Raw genomic sequence first — 18,859 nt, forward strand, 5'->3', positions numbered from 1 at the left:
ATCAATTTGCTCCCGCTCCCAATAGGAATTATTTTCCATTTGCAGTCTTGTCAGCAAATTGTATTGAGTCTAAAATTAGAGCATAAAGGCACTTGCCTTGCTCATGTGGCAGAACCAGGATTACTGGAATGGGTCTAATTTTATAGGGATGGTTTATGTTTCTTAGGCTTTGTGAAACCATTAAATGATTTCTGGAAATTCTGTACAGGCCAGCTCTGAAAAAGTTTGCTCTCAGAGTGTGCCATGGAAAAGCATTTATTAGCAGTGAAATTTTATTTTTCTTCTCTCTAAGGTGGATGAGAATCAAACTTTTACTCATGTGAAAGTGAACACAACTCTTCAGGCAGTTGTAGATCCTAAATCTGGCCCATGACACAAAGCAATTTATGTGGAGAACTTGACTGTGTAATCCCCTCAGTTCCCTTAGCTCTGAAAGCTGCCATGAGTATGGATCAGCCAGGCAGGGTACAGCTAATTAGTTGTCTTTCCATTTGCCCATTGAGGCAGTCAATGAGCAGGACAAGGTCCTTAAACCAACAATTCCATTAAGCAGTTATTTCAAGTATCATGACAATGCTGCAAATTGTTTTTGTAACATGGCTGCTGAAACAAATAAACTCTACAGCAGTGACTCAATCAAAGTATGCAGGGTGGTTTCCTGGACAGCCAGTCCTTGCTGTAAAACTAGTACTAATCATACTGCTAACATGCATGTCCCATGCAATGGCCTGATCCAAGCAGATCAGCTTTAAATACAGGACCAAATTCTTCAGCTGGCAATAGGTATGTGAATATGGCACTGTGTCTGTCTTTCAAGGAGAAGAGTACTTAGCTCAGAGAACTCCAGAAACCTCATCACCACCTTCTTTGGCTTCATCATCATTTGCCAAAGAGGAGAAACAATTTTGGGGCAGGGGAGAAATCACTGTACATTATTTTAAAAAAATAAGTAACTGAAATTGGTATTTGGGTGGCAGATTGGGAGAAAATAGGTTGATATTCCTTCATTCTATACCTGTAATCTAAATGCTGCCCAAGCAAGACACCAGAGTGATGCCCCACTATCAAAAACTTCTGCTGACGCCCCAGCTCTGGCAGGTTCTTGGTTTCATTTCCCTTTGGTGAGGCTTGAACACCTCCAGCAGCTCTGCATGGTGCTCTGGACGATGCTGGTCCTCACTTTAGTGTGAAGGTGCAGAAAGAAGCAGAGGTTTCCCACAGACAGGAAAGATCCCACCATTGTGATCTATTTGCAATACAGAAGGTAATGCTCACAGAAAATTTATGCACGTCTTGGACTGCCTTGTGGAAGAGGTGGGGAGGAAAACATTGCTGGTTCAATTATCATCCTCTGACATCTCTGCTAACACCTTTCCAGGATGAACAGCTGCACTCTCTGTTTCTCACAGCTATTGATCTGCAAATCCAGAGAGATGTTGCTGCATCAATTGAGCTCTGTCAACATGTTCAAAATATTCTCTGCAACCCTCTCAGGTAAAGACTTACTTTAGCATGAAATGAGAGATAAGCTGCACTATTTTATACCACCTTCCTCCACATATTTTTTAAGGCTTCCTTTTAAAATATTTTGCTATTTTGAGCTGCTATTATAATATTGCTAATGAATTTTGAGGAGTCAAGTGCTGCTTTTAAATCTGTATCTCCTAATCTCTTTCTAGAACTGCAAGAAATCTCTCGCTGCACAATTTATCCCCAAGGTCTTGTCAAACCCGTCCCAAAACCAGATTCTCCTGAGATCCACTCTTCATTATCAAAGAGCAGAGAAGATGATTCCTGCTTGTGAAGGACAATTGAAGCCTGAGGCTATCTAAAGAAGGGGAAAGAAAGATTTCCCTTGTTTCTTCTACAGAGTCAGTCCCCAGTCTTACCCCGCACACTCTCCTAGCCTGTTGTGCTGCCTGTTCTCTCTGTGCTTTTCCTTCTACCACATCCTGTGGCTCCCCACATCCCCCCTTCTGCCTTCTCCTTCAGCCCCATACAGTGGCCAGAAGTCAGTAAAACCCACCAGTTATTCTCACCAGTGGACCAAGCCCAGCCTGCTCAGGCAGCTGCAGGAGCAGCTCCTCACTGGCCCAAGGGGAAGTGCCCTGTCAGCTCCCCCTCTCCGGGGCTGTCAGAGGGGAAAGCCCCATTTGCCAGTGAGCTCTATTTCAAGTGGAAGATCTACAGAATTGAAGAGGTTGTATCTTAGCAACCACAAATGCATTAAGAAAGCAGTTTAACTGTTTAAACCTTCAATTATAAAATCCACCACAAAGAGGCAGCTGCTGTGCACGAGACACAAAGCCTGTGCAGTGGCTCCCCATGAGGGACAAAACTGCCCTATGCACATGCACCTGCCAAAGGCGCCTGGGTGATCCTTCTCCCTTCCCTGCACAAATAGGAGGGTGCTGTCATGGCCCACACCCACATCCTTTGCTCTCCTGCAGGAAGAGAAGTGGAGGAAAGGCATCTTTTTGCAGAGAAACCCTGAGGTTTTGTATATTGCTCTTATGCCCATAGGACCAAAGCAAGATCTTCAAAATCTTCCAAGGGGAAATAAAGGAGTCCCACAATGAAAACTCAGAGTGAAACAGGCATAGGGTTGTGATCACTTCACAAGAGGTGCTGTGATGCAGGAGCTATACCCTGATTTGTACAGCTTAGAATCCCAGTCTTTTCCCTTCCTGGGTAGTACCTTAGTTATCAGCCCTCAGATACACATTTCCCTCTGTTCTTTTCTTCCAAGGGTTTGTGCAACTGGAGTCAGGCCTCTCTACTTTATGTGGACACCCCTGTAAGAGCTGTTTCAAGGCTTCCTTACCATGCCTGCAGCAAACCTGGATTTCATCCTTGACCTGACAAACATAACAAAAACAACAGGGCATCTGCAAAAGCTAGTTTAAAAAATTCACCATTTTCTGCCTCAAAAACTTTCTTGCCAGTATTTAGTGCACATTCTGTTCCATTTTACATTGTTCTCAATGGCTGGATCCCAGCACACAGGGGTGAACCCATTGCCCTGCAAAGGGAGCTCCAAGGACTGTTGTTAATCCCTCCAAAAGGAGCTGCCTGAGAGGAACACACAGCAGGGTGGTGCAGAGTCTCTCATCCACAGACTGAAAATGTTTTGTGCAGAAAGGCAGGACTCAATCCATAAGCACAATCCATAAGCAGCCTCTGAGGGCAGTAGGAGCACATCCAGCACTGCATAGGCAGGTCTTTGCACAGCCCACAAACTGCTTCTTCCCCTCCTTCACTCTTATAACTTCTTATAACCTTCACTCTTATAATCTAGGTGTAAAATTTATTTCTGGGCTAAACAGAAAAATGGGGATATGAGCATCATAAAGTCACCTTAGGAGGGATAGGAAAGGTGGCACCCCTTGTCTTCCTTGCTCTTGCTTCATAGATGCACCATTCTGGAGAAACTTAATATCATAAAAAAAAGCAAAAAGAGAAATTCTGCCTGGGCAACAACCAGCCCCAAAGAGTGTCCATGCTACTGAGGACTGTGATATAAGGCACAGGCATATACTCAATGTATCCACCTGCACTTAAAGACTGTGTACCCCTAAGCTTAGACAGAAGAGCTGCTCTGGGCTAGAGAAACTTCAGGCTGTAGGACTGAAGCACTCCATGGAGATTCACTTTTTAAACAATGATTGAAGATCAATTGAACTGTTACTAGAAGCAGTATTAGGAGAGATTTATGAATCATCCATTTATAACAGTAGGAAAGCATCTTCTGTAAAGAGAAAACTGAAAAATCCATTTATTGCAAAACCAATTGCTGGGCTCATCATCTGTCTGTCACACTGGTGCAAGGGCACACATATGGGGAGTGTGTCAGCCATGGACTGCCATCAGTGAGCAAGTTGGTAAATCTCTGCCAGTATGCTTTGGACAAAATTTAGAAACAAAACCAAAAGCAAAGAAAAAAACCCACTCTGAATTGTTTTGCATTGCATCTTCTGGATTGAATATGTTTTGATCTTGAAGGATTTTTTAAAAATATAGTTCTTAGAGTATTCAGACAGTGATACCCCTCCTGACCTTCGCATGGCATCTTTGGCTTTGATTCTAGACAAATTCTTGATCAGAACTTCGTCTGTAGACTACTTCCAAAGCATCTAAGCCCTATTAAAATAACATTTCCATTACCTAATTAATTGTTTGAAGCTGTTTTCAGTGATTGTTTATTGAAGTTATAGTCTGTCACCTGAGGCAACAGCATGGCTTGTTGTCGTGGAAACATCTCTGCTGTCACCCGCGATGAACAGGGAGGGAGGAGCAGGAGAGGAGCTGCAGAGGAGATGCTTTGTTGAAATGGCTTGCTCTTTAAAGTGACTAAATTAGTTCAGATAAAGACAGGCCATGCTGAGATCGACAAACACTGATTCCTGGGATATTATGGGCTCTGTGGGCTTGGTTCAAGCCCTTTCTAATTTAGCATGACACTGCTCCTGCTGTCAGGCACTGCCATCTCCCGTGGTTAACAGCAACATTTGCAGGGCCCTTTCTGTTGCCAAACTTGCTATTATTGCACAAAATCCCGCCATCTACAAATATAGAACAAAACATCTCTAGAAACCTGCTGTCATCTATTTTCATCTATTTGATCTGTAAAAGATGAAAAATCAGCATTGCAGAGTTTCTCTTACTGGCCTTTACCTGGTATGTGATCTTGACACAAGTTTTCTACATTCCCAAATCCTTGTGTTAACTAATGTCCACGGGTATCTCAGGCAAGAGTTGCAGTTAGGTAGAAGCAATGTTGATTTAAGGGAAATTCTAGGTTTTTATTAAACTCTGCCACAGATTTTCTCTGTTTCTTCTTGTGCAGATAACAGAGAGTTATTAAAAAGGTTTAAGCTCTGATAAACCATGATTATTATTATTTTACTTCTGAGATGTGAAGATGCAGGAAGAAAACAGGGTTTCCACCAGCAGCACCATCAGGACTGTTTTGTCACTACTGACTTTACTACAGAAGCAGACAATGCAGATTGATGCTGACAGGCTTATGAGATCTTAGAGACAGGAACATTCTCAGAACCTGCTAAGCTGCAAATCAGCTAGGCTGCACTTTTCGTAAGTTTCATATGCTGTTCATTTATCACTGTGTAGTTTTTTTATCACACAGAGAACCAGATCTTTTCCCTCCCTTTCCACAGTCTCGGACTGCAGGCACACTCCACAATGATGCCTTTGCTTGGCATTTGTTTAACTTCACTTGCATCTGGCAGGGAATCGGCTTCACAAATGGTTATCTATTTTTCATAAGAGGTTTTGTTTCTAACTGCATTTCCTCTTGGAAATGGAGTAAAACCAGACCCTGAGTCTTTTGTTCCTTGGCGGTGCCCTCTGGAGACAGCGGCAGAGGGAGCAAAACGCAGTGTGAGCCTGGAGTGCCACCTGATGGCCCGGGAGCCAAAGCGCCAGGCGAGCTCTGCCAGCGGGGGACAGCTGAGCTCTGCCAGCGGGGGACAGCTGCCCTCTGCCAGCGGGGGACAGCTGCCCTCTGCAGCCAGGTGAGCTCTGCCAGCTGGGGACAGCTGCCCTCTGCAGCCAGGGGACACCTGCCCTCTGCCAGCGGGGGACACCTGCGCTCTGCCAGCTGGGGACACCTGCCCTCTGCCAGCTGGGGACAGCTGCCCTCTGCAGCCAAGGGACACCTGCCCTCTGCCAGCTGGGGACACCTGCCCTCTGCCAGCTGGGGACACCTGCGCTCTGCCAGCTGGGGACAGCTGCCCTCTGCAGCCAGGGGACAGCTGCCCTCTGCAGCCAGGGGACACCTGCCCTCTGCCAAACTAGCAAACGTGCCATTTTCTAGCAAAAAGCCCTGAACAGCAACCAGTAGAGCGAGGCTCCAGGCAGAGATGTGCTCTCTCTGGAGGTCAATGCCCCTGCGTGAGGACACGACCTCCTGGATGCCCTAGGACTGGCTTCCCGACTTTTTAAAGAGCATACTCACGTATTTTTTAAAGGAAAGCTATAAGCAGTGTTTCCATGGTCCTGTTCTGCTTCAAAACTTGAAATTCAAGCTTAGTTAAGAGGGGACGAAAACACAAGTTTTCTCAGTGCTTAACACTTCCCCTTAAGGGGAAGGTGACTCTCATATTTTCTACATCAAGCTATGATTTACAAGAGGAACTGCAGGATCCTAATGATTTTTTTTTTCCTAGAGTAAAAGGTAATTAAAGCTTTTGAGTAATAATATGAAAATAAATGAACCATCTTAATGCATATAAACAGGGCTGTGATTTGGTGTTTGGTTTCCAGGCATTCTATTTGCATGCAACACTTGCTTGTATGTAGGTGCCAGGAGCAGGTATGTTATCTCCTTACAAGTTAGCAAATTGCACCTAATTTTTGCTGCATGGATTAGTATATTTCTAACTCAATGGCATAGTTGTTGGTTTTCCTTCATATCCATCTGCTGTTCAAGCAATTGCAGCTGTGAAGCTGAGGGAGTGCAGCTTCTTTCAACCTCCTTCAGGGGTTACTGGATGTGAGCCTTAGCCTGAGAGGCTGCAATGGGTTTCAAAAGTATTGAAAAGGTATTCACTATCTGGAAATTTCTTTTGCCTTTTCCAGTGGAAACAAAGAAGCCAGAAGGCAACGGAGCAGCTCAGTGTAAGAACATAGGAAAGCACTAACACAGAATGGTTTGGGATGGAAGGGACTGCCAGCCCCCCTGCCATGGACAGGGACACCTTCCACTGGGCCACATTGCTCAGAGCCTCACCCAGCCTGGCCTTAAACACCTGCAAGGATGGGGCAGCCACAGCACCTCTGGGCAACATTCTTATTACCCTGTGTTACAAAAAAATTGGAACAAATTTACCATTAACACCACCTATTGTATAGCACTTAAAATTCCATTCGTTCTAAGAAATAAAACCACATGTTAATTCCTACAGATCTGCCATTTTTGTCTTTGGGAGAACAAGGAAAAACTCTGCATTCTTGGCTTCTGCAAGATGCTGTTAGTCATTACAGAGTGGGCTCTTAAGTTATTCAGAATCTCTATATGTGTTGTGTTGTTTTTCTGTGCTTATGGAAGAATGTACCAGTTTGGAGAACAAGCAGTACTTTCTCATGTTACATTGAAGATGAAATTCAAATGAATATTTTTAAAAAATTCTTTATATTCTAAATGCTAAAGCTGAACTTACAGAACAGCTGAACCTAATTTAGAATTGTCAATAGCCATGTAATATCCTCCTCCTCTTTCATTAATTAATACTAATTCAAAAGACTGAATTACTAGCCTAGAGAAAGAGCACCTGCCTTTGGAACTGTTTATAATTCATCACATATTGAAAACTGAGTAAGAAAATAATAATTGAATTATTAAGAGCAGCTGCCAGATTCTGTGCCTCTCCAGCCTAGAAGATGGACTGGTTTGGAACACAGAGCTGTAGCAGGAATGGAACAAAGTTATTTTGTGCTCTGTTTACTTGCAAGGTGTAAAGCAAATAGAGGCACCCTTTGCAAAAACACCTTGATTATTAAATTCCAGCAATTTTGTGAGTGTCAGCTAAGATACACTTTAGAAAGGAAAGATTTATTTGGTAAAGGTTTCAGAGCACTGAACACTAGATCGACAAGCTCCATCAAAGTCATTAATGTGCCCTCTTTTTCCATAAAAATTTAAAAACATCACAGAGAAACACTTAAGAAATAGCATTAAAATGCACTATTTAGAGGTCCTGAAGTAAAATTTGCTTCCTCTGTCTCTTGTGGCTGCACTGAAAAACTGGAAATAGATGGAAAATGACCTTCAATGTACTATTGTGCAAAACTTCCCGCTTGTGCTGAAAGGAGGCGCTTGACAAATTCAAGTATCCCCATCAATCCATCACTACAGAGCACATGGATTATTTTTCCTAGGACCTAGCTATTTCAGACTTTGGCTTTGGGTGCTTTTTTCCTTCATATAAGTGCATAAAGGGGAATTATTCCATACTGAATCTGACCAATATTGATATGAGTATTTTTGAAGGAGCTCTCCCCCTCTGAGGAACCAGAGCTTTTTAACAAATAATTCAAAGTTTTCAAATTTAGTAACAGTTATATGCCAATATCCTCTAACAACTTCCACAAAAAAGGCTGCAATACAAGTTTCAGAGTTATTATGATAGAGATGGCAACTAAAAAATTAAGCCTTTTGTCTCTTAAAAATCAACTCATTACAAAGAAATCAAGTACTCTCCCTCCTCTTGCAAAACTTCCCACATCTGACTTGAGTCACTTTTACATTTTCAAGACATGTAACAACTTCTTCAAAATGCACCACACTAAGTCACTAAGTTGACATCCATACAAAGGGTAAAAGCTAAAAGGAGAAATTTTAACATTAGTTCTGAATCCCAAGACTGTTGCCTTTTTTTCTTCCTGACAAACACGTGAATAGAAGTTTCACAATTGTGTATGTAAGTAAGGGAAAAAGTTAAAAAACTTAAAATCTTTTGTGCTTATATTTCAGAGCCAGGAAGAATGTCTGGGTATCTAAAAAGAGCCTATGGATGTTCTAAAAAAAAAGAGGAGAAAGGCCGAAGTTTGGCTTATTTCCAGCCAAAGTGGGCCTGGGTAAGGGAAGCTGCCAAAACTTGCATGTACTTTCTATCTTATGCCCTTTTGTTTTTCCCCAGGTGGAAAGAGAGATACTTGGCAAGTTTTCAAAGCTAGAAGCACCCTGAAGATTTGGTTTTACTTCACAGATTTCTGATGGGCTGAAGCATGACTGTGGGGCTTTGGATGGTGGGGGCTTCTGCCATAGGCACTGGGCAGCACATCTGGGGGTGCCTTTGGTTCCTCCCTCCCAGCTGCAGCCCTGGGTAATGCTCAAGAGGGTGCTCATAGCTGGCATGCAGCCATTGCCTCACTGCCCCCATGAGGTTTTCACTGCTAACCCTTCTCCCTGGTCCTGGTGATGACTGGCACACAAAGGCACAAAGGAATCTAAAGCAGGCTCAGTGGAGGAGTCAGGGAAATGGCAGGATGGATCTGTGATGGGATACTGTGATACACAGTGGCCAGAAAAGGTCCAAAGTCACATCAAAAGCAGGGGGAAGCACTATGTGCAGTCTGCACAGCTACAAGAACTTCACCTGCCACACCAGATTTTACTGTTGACTTCAAAACTGTCAAGTGCAACTACAAGTATCTCACATCAGAATATTTTAAACATTCTATATGGTACTTTTCAGTGCAAGCTGCTATCAGCACAACACAAACAACTGGTCACAATGTCAAAGCATATTGAACAAATGTTGTACCCATTTAATTCAAGTTTGCACTTCATGTTTATTTGCAAAATACAAGTAATTAAACAAACATTCTATTTCCATTTCCACTAGAGACTTTTAGGTATAATTTCAGTTGCTGTGGCTTGTACATTACTGGTACCAATATCTCAATACCAGTCCTGGTATTTGCCTTTCACACACCAGCATGGACTCTACCTTAGTTTAACCAATCAGAACAAATAGCAAATTTCATACACACTATTTAATGCTAAGTAGAAGCCTGGGAACTTCATAAAACCTTGCTGGGATGTGAAATGTTGTGCCCTTTCAAAAAACAGTGGTCACTATCTTCTGGACAAATAGTGAAACAGTGATTGCTGTACGCAAATATTACCACCAGGTACTGACTCTAAGATCACCTTTTTCTAGAAAACACCAAATAAATACAAGTAATAAATGCAACAAAAGCTATTGTCAGTTACCTATTCTAAACCATACCTGTGAAAATACAAACGGGCACATTGTGAATACTTAAAAGAGTAAAGTGCTTTTAACATTGAGCAAGTGAATGCATCTAGTGTTGTACCACAGGCAATATATCCATTTTGGACAAAACAGTTTCCATGCAATTAGTCAGCAGTGATCCCCTGTATTCATTTACAATATTAAAGTACTATATATTCCTTCAGTCATACAGGGTTTAAGGTCAGGATATGGTGTGTACACTGGCAAAACTCAACCAGTGCTCTATATTAGCACACTGTTTGAGCATTGCTACAGCAAGGTAGATTTTTGTTGGGCTTTTTTTTTCTCATAAGGAGCCAAACCTTTGGTAGTGTAAATGCAGTGGATGCTGAAAATACCACTGAACCAATGTGCGAGCACATTATGCAGCTGACAGGAATGGGAAGAAGAAAAAATCAAAAGCAAATTTAATGGCTTGATGCACTGTGCTCCTCCAGTCCTGCTCTATTTTCACGTGCCTCCCTGCAGGTAAGAGTTTAGACATGCAATTCAAGCAAGTGATTGCTTTCAGTTCAAAGACAGGCCATTTACTGCCAAGACGACCCTCCAGAATTGTGCTGAATTCAATTATACTCCCTTGCCTCAAGTTCAGCAACACCTTTTTAAACTCATTGCTTGCCTTCAGCACAATATCTTTGGTTATATCATCCTCCTCTATAGGCTTGCTTCCATTTTTGCTACTGAAAGGCATGCCCACAGTTATTTCAAATTTGTACCGATCAAACATTTTCATGTGGCATTTATGCTTTGTCAAAAACTTCAGACGACACAATTCTTCCTCCTCCAGTGTAACATTTTTGGGATCACAGAGAGGGTAGGTTTCACCATACAAGCATCTCATCCAATCACCAATAAAAAATGGAAGCATATTTATTGCAGATTCTGCACTATTGTCGATTTCTGTCACGCGCACATATTTGAAGCGCCCGGTCCACGTCACTCGGTGTCCTTCCAGGTGACTGCACAAAATCTGAGTACGTGCCATGTTGGTCTCCTTCCAGGCCCGGGGTCCACAGAGGAAACCATACTGATTCCACGTCAGGGTGGAGTTGTAAACTTTCATGCCTTCAGACCGATACACATAGAACCAACAGAACAGCACCACGGCTGTAATCCACACCAGAATGAGTTTCACAATGGAGCTCCGAGTGAGCGATTTCACCACTTCAACTACGGAGAAGTTAACCTTTGTCCACCATCGAAACAGCAAAGGAACAGCACACAAAACCAGGGTCACTACAATTTTCATGAGCTCCAAAGACAAAAACCACTTAATGAAGTGGACAAGACACATCAGTGCGATGCCTACACCCAGCACTGGCAGGGCAAAGAGGAACAGGAAGTAACCAATGGATGCACGGACGAGCCCAATGCCAGAGGACTCCCGCAGAATGACCACAGAGAGCTCACACCACATAAAGCACACCAGGTATGGGACCAGGTAGCAGTAGGTGCCTTTAAAATTCCGTAGTTGGGCCATTCTAAAGAAAAGATAGAACAAGTACAAAAACAGAAGGCAGGGGATGCTTACATTGATCACAAAGAAATGGCCTACAGGAACTGTAAAGAAGGTTTTCCCTAAGAATTTCAAGTAGCCAAAATTCCCAGGTAATACCTGCAGTAGGGATAAGCAACCTGCAGCTGTCTCAGTCATTAATGCCCTTCGTGTGTAAGGTTCTGCACACGTGCTTAAACTCATGTAACTTGTCACTGTGAAGAAAACTGAGACAGTAGCTAACTCTGAGCACGGTATACAGTCTTTGCTTGCTATGGGGAAGGAAAAAATTACAAAGAATACTGACAGTAAAAAATAAAAGTACGGCTCTAAGTGATTCCATCCAAAGTTCACCTCAGCTTGCTCAACATCTAGGTTTGGTTCAAAACGAAGCAGTAAGTCAGTCAAAGCACGGAAGTTTTCCCAAGCCTTACTGTCCTGAAAAACTTTCAGTGTGCAAATCACCATAGAAATGAAGGACAAATAGAATATGACTAATGGAATAATGAAGGCAAAAAAATCAATTGTCAGATTACTGATGATGAAGAAAAAGATGAGAGCATTGATATGGTGTGTTGGAACAATGGTAGATAGCCAATGCATTCCTGCCTTTGATGCAATATCTATAAGGTATTCTTTAATTTCCATAATGGCATGAAGTGGATATTTAAAAACCTGGAAAAAGAGAAAGAAGCATTTTATTAATGAGCAGTTTTGTATCTTTACATCACAGACACTCCTAGCTGAAGCAGGAGCAGCCAGTTGTCTAACCTCAGCTAACATGAAAAGATTTATATTTCAGATCAATGTTGCCAATAAAAAAAGATTACTGCGTCTGAGATTATTAGCTCGATTTTTATTAACTCAGTCACACGAAGCTCAGAGACAATTTTGATTTCAGGCAAGATGTATTTCATTACCTTTGACACATATAATTAAATGGCTTCCTAGTCAAATATTCTGCTCTGCTAACTTCACACTGAAGATAAACTACATGGCTACAGCTCTGCACTATCTTAAGTCATTACTTGACTTTAAAGCATGTAACTGCCACATTCTGCAAGGATTATGCTATATGTTCTATGCAGATACACTGCAGGAAGTAGTGCCCGTGATTCATATAGACATACAGCAAGTCTTTACAGCTGTGGTTTTATCTTTAAAGAATCCTTGCCAAGCATCTAGGGATGCAGTTGTCAAAACCTGTTTTGGAAGCAGCAGCAGTATGTTAAATTCAATTACTACACATTTACAGATTCTTTTAACTCCACAACAGTATCTGTAGAGGATCTTAAAATTCTGCCTATTTTATGTGGCATTTTCAACACAGTCACTGGACAATAGAGAAACTGCTGGATTGAATAATCTCCCTATAACCAACCATACTTTTACAAAAGATGAATGAAAAAGTCCTGGATTTTTTTAAACACACATTCAAATATTGCATAGGGACATGAGATACTGCAGTCAATCCTCCTTCCCCCATAAAAGGACAGTTTTTATGTTTTCTCAGACTGTATATTTTTATATTAATTAGTTCAAGGGGAAAAGCCAAGAATGTTCCAGGAAATACCTGTGGCACTGTGATGAACTGGGACAGCACATGCCCCAGTGATTTGGCCAAAAGTTTGTTTATTTGTGAAGGCATCTCTGTTCTTCATAAAAGCATCCCTTTCAGACTATTAGCCATGCAAATGCTTGGAAAGAGACACCTTTCACTCATTCCCTCCTTTTTCCCCACCCCTGCAATATGGTAATGGGCAACAAACTTACAGTAAAAACTCAGGTCAGCAACCACACACCCTCTACCTTGCCTAAAATTTGTATGCCAGTATTGAAGGTATGCACCTTTATTTCCCCTTCTCCTTTCACTGTCTAGAGAAGTATCACTGTAGAAGCTAACAGCAAGTTTCATCTTTCTTGAATTCCATCATAACAGAACCTTTTCATGCTATGGATAATTTTTCCCACCTGCTTGCTCCTGTTTAAATTAGAAAGATATGAAGCGTATAACAACATCTATAATAAAAATAGGGCAGTGATGACAGGTACATTTAAATCCTCAGTGAAGATGTAAAGAAGGTAGATTGACCCTTTACAGGGAAAACTGTTGTTCCTTTCTTTTAAATACATGACTCATATACAACCAAACTTGAAACGTATATATGAAGTCAAGTCCAAAAAGAAATTACAGCCACAATTCCTGTGGTGTTCTATACAGACTAAATATCAGCATTGAGAGAGAAGTGCAAGTCACTCCTGGTTTTGTCTGTGATGCTTAAGAGGCCATTCAACATAAGCTGTTCCATACTGCCTTTTTACCTTCAGTCGTAGGGGTAACTCTTCAGGACTCTTCCCTGCCAACTCATCATCTTCCTCTTCCTGCATAATCAGGTTGGATGGGATGATTCCCTTTGCGTACTTCTTGGTAATTTCAACAAAGTCATCCAAAGCAATAAATTTTTTAGCTAAAAAGATAAAATAAAAATTTGGAGTAAATTTTATCACAACACTGTATTGATTATGAATTGGAATATTAATTTGCTTTCCTGCCAGAATCTAGTCTACAAAAACTGAACTACTGACAACATAGGTTTACATTGCAACTTATCCTGAGATTTCTGCTGAAAACAAAAATCTTCTTGTGACAGCAACATGTATAATACTCAACATCTTGTCAGATCAGCAGATAAGTTTATTATACTGATAAGTAGAACAACAGAGTGAGTGAATGTAGCTTATCTGCAAGGATTCCACAGGAAAAGAGACTACTGGCTTAGGCCACAGTTTTAAATCATAAGACTATTGTATCCGCTTAAGAGAAATATTCAACAGCTGCATCGGAAAGAGATTGTACAGAAGCACTAATGAATTATCTGCATGTAACCAACTGAAACGTGGACTTCTGATTTCTTATTTAGCAGTCATTTTTATGAGTTCAGAAGTTACAGACATAATTATGGGAAATAAACAACTGTGACATCTATGAGACTAAATATGGATTACCTAAAGTGTATTAATTTAATGTGCTATATGACTATACAACGGGCCTCCTCCAAACTGTATCAACTGTGATCTTAAACAGCTACCAGCAACAAAACAGATTTTGCTGTGTTTACACAGAGACAAAAATCATCCCTCTGCCCTGGAAGATCCTTATTCACTTCAGTGAGTATAAGGGAGGCATGGGGCTGCTACTGAAAACAGGGAAATGGCAGGACAGAAGATGATTTACATGCTGGTTCAAACTCTTTGCACCCAGTTCTCTATATTAGCATGAATTAACTAATTTCTATGACAGACAAGCTTGATGCAACTTTGTAAAGGAGAATAAATAACAGCAATTTCTTTCCCATAAACTAAAGCAAGTAACATTGGTGTATACTTGAAATAACTGAATGACAAAAATCTGTAACACACCTCCTAGGCAATAAATTTAACTAGTTATCTGATGCAAAGATATGAAAGCTGGTTTGCTTACTAGTTTGAGATTTTAAAGAAACAGATAACTGCCTCATTAAATTAAAAATCAGAGGATTAATGTGTTTGGGCCCAGAAAATTTTTAATTTAAATATGCTACATTTATAGAAGCAACACATAAATATGTCCATATTTAAGACTGAAAACACTGGAGATATAGAGCAAAATAAAGTATTTGTCTCAAGATACATACTAGAGGAACAGAAATGTTAAGGAGTTCAAGAGAAAATCATCATCTTACAGTCTATCTTTGGGTTTAATCTCAAAATATAGATGCTGTCTATAGTTTGGGCTTTTACTACTTCTCCTCCTCCATGCATGAACTCTTATGTCCCACAAATACCATCTGCCATGCCTCCCAAGAAACAAGAAAAGATTTATTTTTGCTAACTATTCTTATTATTCACAGACTGTAAGGCAACTTCACTTGCATCAACAAATCTGTGAGACTTTTTAGGTGTTTTGGTGGGCTTCAGATTAAGCCTACTATGAAAGGTCATCTAAGTTTAATGTCTTACTGGGAAAAATACACAATGCTGAAATAGTCTTATTCATGTAGAATCAGCAAGCAGACACATTAGAACCTCATAAAAATACCTTAACAGCACTTTTACAGGATCACGGGACATCCTGAGAAGGGAGGAGTTATTAACTTACTATGTATAGATGGCCTATCCACTGCAATGACATGCACCCTCTCAGGCATGCAACAACTGCCCATTGACAATGTCACCTCTAATTTTCTGTTTATATCTCCATTAAGGACAACCCAGATCAGGTATCTGCAAGCACGTATCTGGCTTAAAAATTACCTTCCAAGTATTGGCAATATACTAACACTGAAAGAAAAAACTCCCTCTGGCAAAATAAATGAAGAAAATGAGTCAGAGAAGTAAATGCTCAAGAGTCATAGTTTTCTTGTTCCTCCATGAAAAGGCAAAAGCTCTTTAGAGAAGAAGTAGTATCTTACCTCCTACTTTAACTGTTTGATGAAAATTTTTCATTTTTAAATGTCACTAGTATTTTGTCACCCAAGTGTCCTTTAAATTGATATAAGAAGCGTATTTTGTAGATTCCACTTTATTCATAGACTTTTTCAATTTGGTTATTGCTATGAATACGAACGAGGCCAAACTTTCTCTAGAGAAAGAGGTTCTTGTATATGAGAACAGCTGCTAGGAACAGAGTACCTAGGATAAGCCCAAGCACCCACACAGTGAACCAAAACCAGAACAGTGCCTATTCCCAAGGGCACCGGGCTCTCCCCACAAAACAAGGTTCCAACAAGAAGAATCCTGACCCCACAGCACTCCCCCCATTTAGAGCCCCCTTCGAGTCCAGGATTGGTCCCTTTTGGATCCGCATGGTGATTGGTCCATTTCCAGCCTTCTCATTGGTCTTTAATGCCGTTCATTCTGGACCAATCGTTTCTGCAGGGCTTCGAATGATTGGTCAGATCTTCCATCCAATCCCTCTTCGACCTCACCTTGCGCCGCCAGATCGCCCTTCCACCAAACCCTGGACCCTTCTCCTAGAACCTTCTAATTACCCCCCCACTCTTAACATAATACAATTATGATAACATAATTAATACAATATAATTGAACTATATCCTAATTTAACATAACTTTCACCTATAATATTTATGACAAATTTCCCTGCCTCCCCCATCCATCCTAGGAAAAGGAATCAATTCACATCAATTTCTGCCTACACTTACATATAGGTTCATTTACTGCCCTGCTATTTTATCTGCAATTTAGGCCTTAAAAAATAAATTTATATTTTCCAGTTCCTTTACTGATAACTCTGAATTACTGAAGAATCCAGAACAAAATGACTTGCTGTGCACTCACTTGTAGCAGCACATGCCAGTTCGCCTAAAGGGGTGGAAAGAACCCCAATGCAACACAGCTCCTATGAACCCAAATACATCTGCATTATGATACAATGACTGGACAATGAAATTCAACAGTTTTGTCCTTGAAGGACTACTTCTAGCTTGCCAGAGGTGGCAGCCAAGTCACAAAAACAGCTGACATAGTCTCACAGAAGGTTTGATAGGACCACAAGCTTGCTTTCCAAAATATTATTTCTCACATCCCTTAATCCCTTATTCTCACACAGACGCATGCTCCTGTTGCTCTTTTACTTCTGTGAAAGCTAATGAAAACTAAAATACTCTACTCTTCTTAGGAGTGCTATTTTTCAAGTCACCTGTGTAACAAACACAATCCTTGAAGGTAAAAGCCAAATTTACCTAATGAAATGTAAATCTAATCTTTCAAGGAGTTTAAACCTCCAAAGCTCCAGATCTGACTCCCTATTCCATGTATGACGCTTCTGTTCCACAGAATCTTAACTACAGATGTATTAGTAAATAACATGCTGTGTGACATTTAAAACTGCTCTTCAAGTATTGATCTAGATTGCACGGGACTTAGTGCATTTCAAGAAATTGAGGTTTTCCTGACAATGAGTAATTGAACCTTATGTTAAATATTATTCTTGAAAAACTACACATGCTGCATTGTTGATAATTCATTTTCTTAATATAACACTTTCCTCCTAAAAGCCCAAAAGCACATCAGTATTTCTAACAGTTATGCCAGACTAAGAACTTTAATTTCCAATTCCCACCTCATCAAACCTTACAAAACTCACAGACTTAGGTCTACAAATCTGACCCTGTGTGTGTTAAGGGGTTTAATTCTTCACAATACATGAATTAAGCTGCTGTAAATAATGAAAGAAGTATCTTGGTGCATCTTTCCTAATTCATTCATTGAACAAATATGAAAAGACAAATATTAATTATAAGGGAAGAGCAAACGGAAACAAGGCAAATAGAATGAAGGATCTGTCTGCACTAAATTGGTGCATAATTCATTCCCTCACTGTAATCAGAAACACTACTGCATTTAGAACTAAAGTAAGAAAATATTGAAGGTGAGAATTTTCTTTGCTGAATAGCATTTTGAGTGCTGAAAGGGCAAGAATATGACTATAACAAATGACAGGCAAACTGCCTTTAGTAGTTGACTGCAATGATGATGTCTTCAGTGAGTTCACATGCAGATCAGTTATTTGTTTTCCACACAGAATAAACTGACACTATCAGCAATCCAAACCTTCTATACATTCTTACTCTGGCAACACAAAATTGTTTACCAAAGCAAACTAAAAACTAAAATCCCTGGCCAAGACTGAAAGCAGCAGCATGCACTCACATTCACTGTTCACCAGTCGCTCCAGCATCCTTCTCTGCTTCTGCACGGACTTTGGGACTGGGCCAGGGTGCTTCTCACCATCTGTTTCAATAACAGAAGTCAAAGGAGTCAATTAAAGTGATCAAACATCTGGGGAATGATATTTCCAGAAAGGAAGGAAAAGACAAACTTACAGAGAAACAGATAACAAGTGGCTAGTTTTCTATATTCCTGTTACTGTACTAGAAAAAGAAACAGGACTGCCACAGCTAACATTTAGTGCTGTAGTGGCAGAATGTCTTGAAGAATGAATCTGTAAATTGAAACATCTAGTGAGGTATCATCAAGATGACTGTTAGAGAAAAAAAAATCAAATAGAGCAGAGCCATAAAATATCTATTTTCCAAAGACAATGAGTGATAAATAAATATATTTTAAATATATGATCAATTGAACAAGTGCTCAATGACCCACAACCTACAGCAAGGGTTGGTCCAGAGAGTACAGTTATTAAAAGAGAATTAGTCTTTGAGAGAGTTACATTATCTTAAGTAGATTGTACATTTACTATTATCTCATTCCTGATTGTTCATAAAGCCCTTTATGTTTCAAGCTGTACTGTGCCTATAAGTTTGTATTTTACCAATACCATAATTCAATTAATGAACAAACCTTCATTGTCAACTTGCCCAACATTTTCCAGCAGCTCAGAAACAGCCAATTGCTTCTTCTTTTTTGGATTTAATTTCCAATACATGACCAAGGCAGCTTTTCGAACAGCCCTCTCCAAGTCAGTCTCAGATGTTAACTTTTTCACTTCTTCCTCATTCTCAGAAGTTATGCCTCAAGAAAAGAAAAAATACATTACACACTCATCCCACACTCATGCAGA

At 40.5% G+C, this 18,859-nt stretch overlaps 1 protein-coding gene across 2 annotated transcripts in view; it reads right to left on the reverse strand.

The window, feature by feature from the left end:
* Positions 1-9,295: 9,295 nt before the first annotated feature.
* The window catches only part of WFS1 (wolframin ER transmembrane glycoprotein), a 33,027-nt gene continuing 23,463 nt past the window's right edge, over positions 9,296-18,859 (reverse strand). For both annotated transcript variants that reach the window (XM_058024162.1, XM_058024164.1), the window contains exons 5-8: positions 18,640-18,810; positions 17,989-18,069; positions 13,600-13,745; positions 9,296-11,952 (exon numbers count right to left, since the gene is read on the reverse strand). In XM_058024162.1, the coding sequence (XP_057880145.1) occupies positions 10,144-11,952; positions 13,600-13,745; positions 17,989-18,069; positions 18,640-18,810 (2,207 nt within the window). In that variant the 3' untranslated portion in view covers positions 9,296-10,143. The remainder of the gene's footprint in view (positions 11,953-13,599; positions 13,746-17,988; positions 18,070-18,639; positions 18,811-18,859) is intronic.

The sequence above is a fragment of the Melospiza georgiana genome, chromosome 5, assembly GCF_028018845.1.
Source record: "Melospiza georgiana isolate bMelGeo1 chromosome 5, bMelGeo1.pri, whole genome shotgun sequence".
Lineage (NCBI taxonomy): Eukaryota > Metazoa > Chordata > Aves > Passeriformes > Passerellidae > Melospiza > Melospiza georgiana.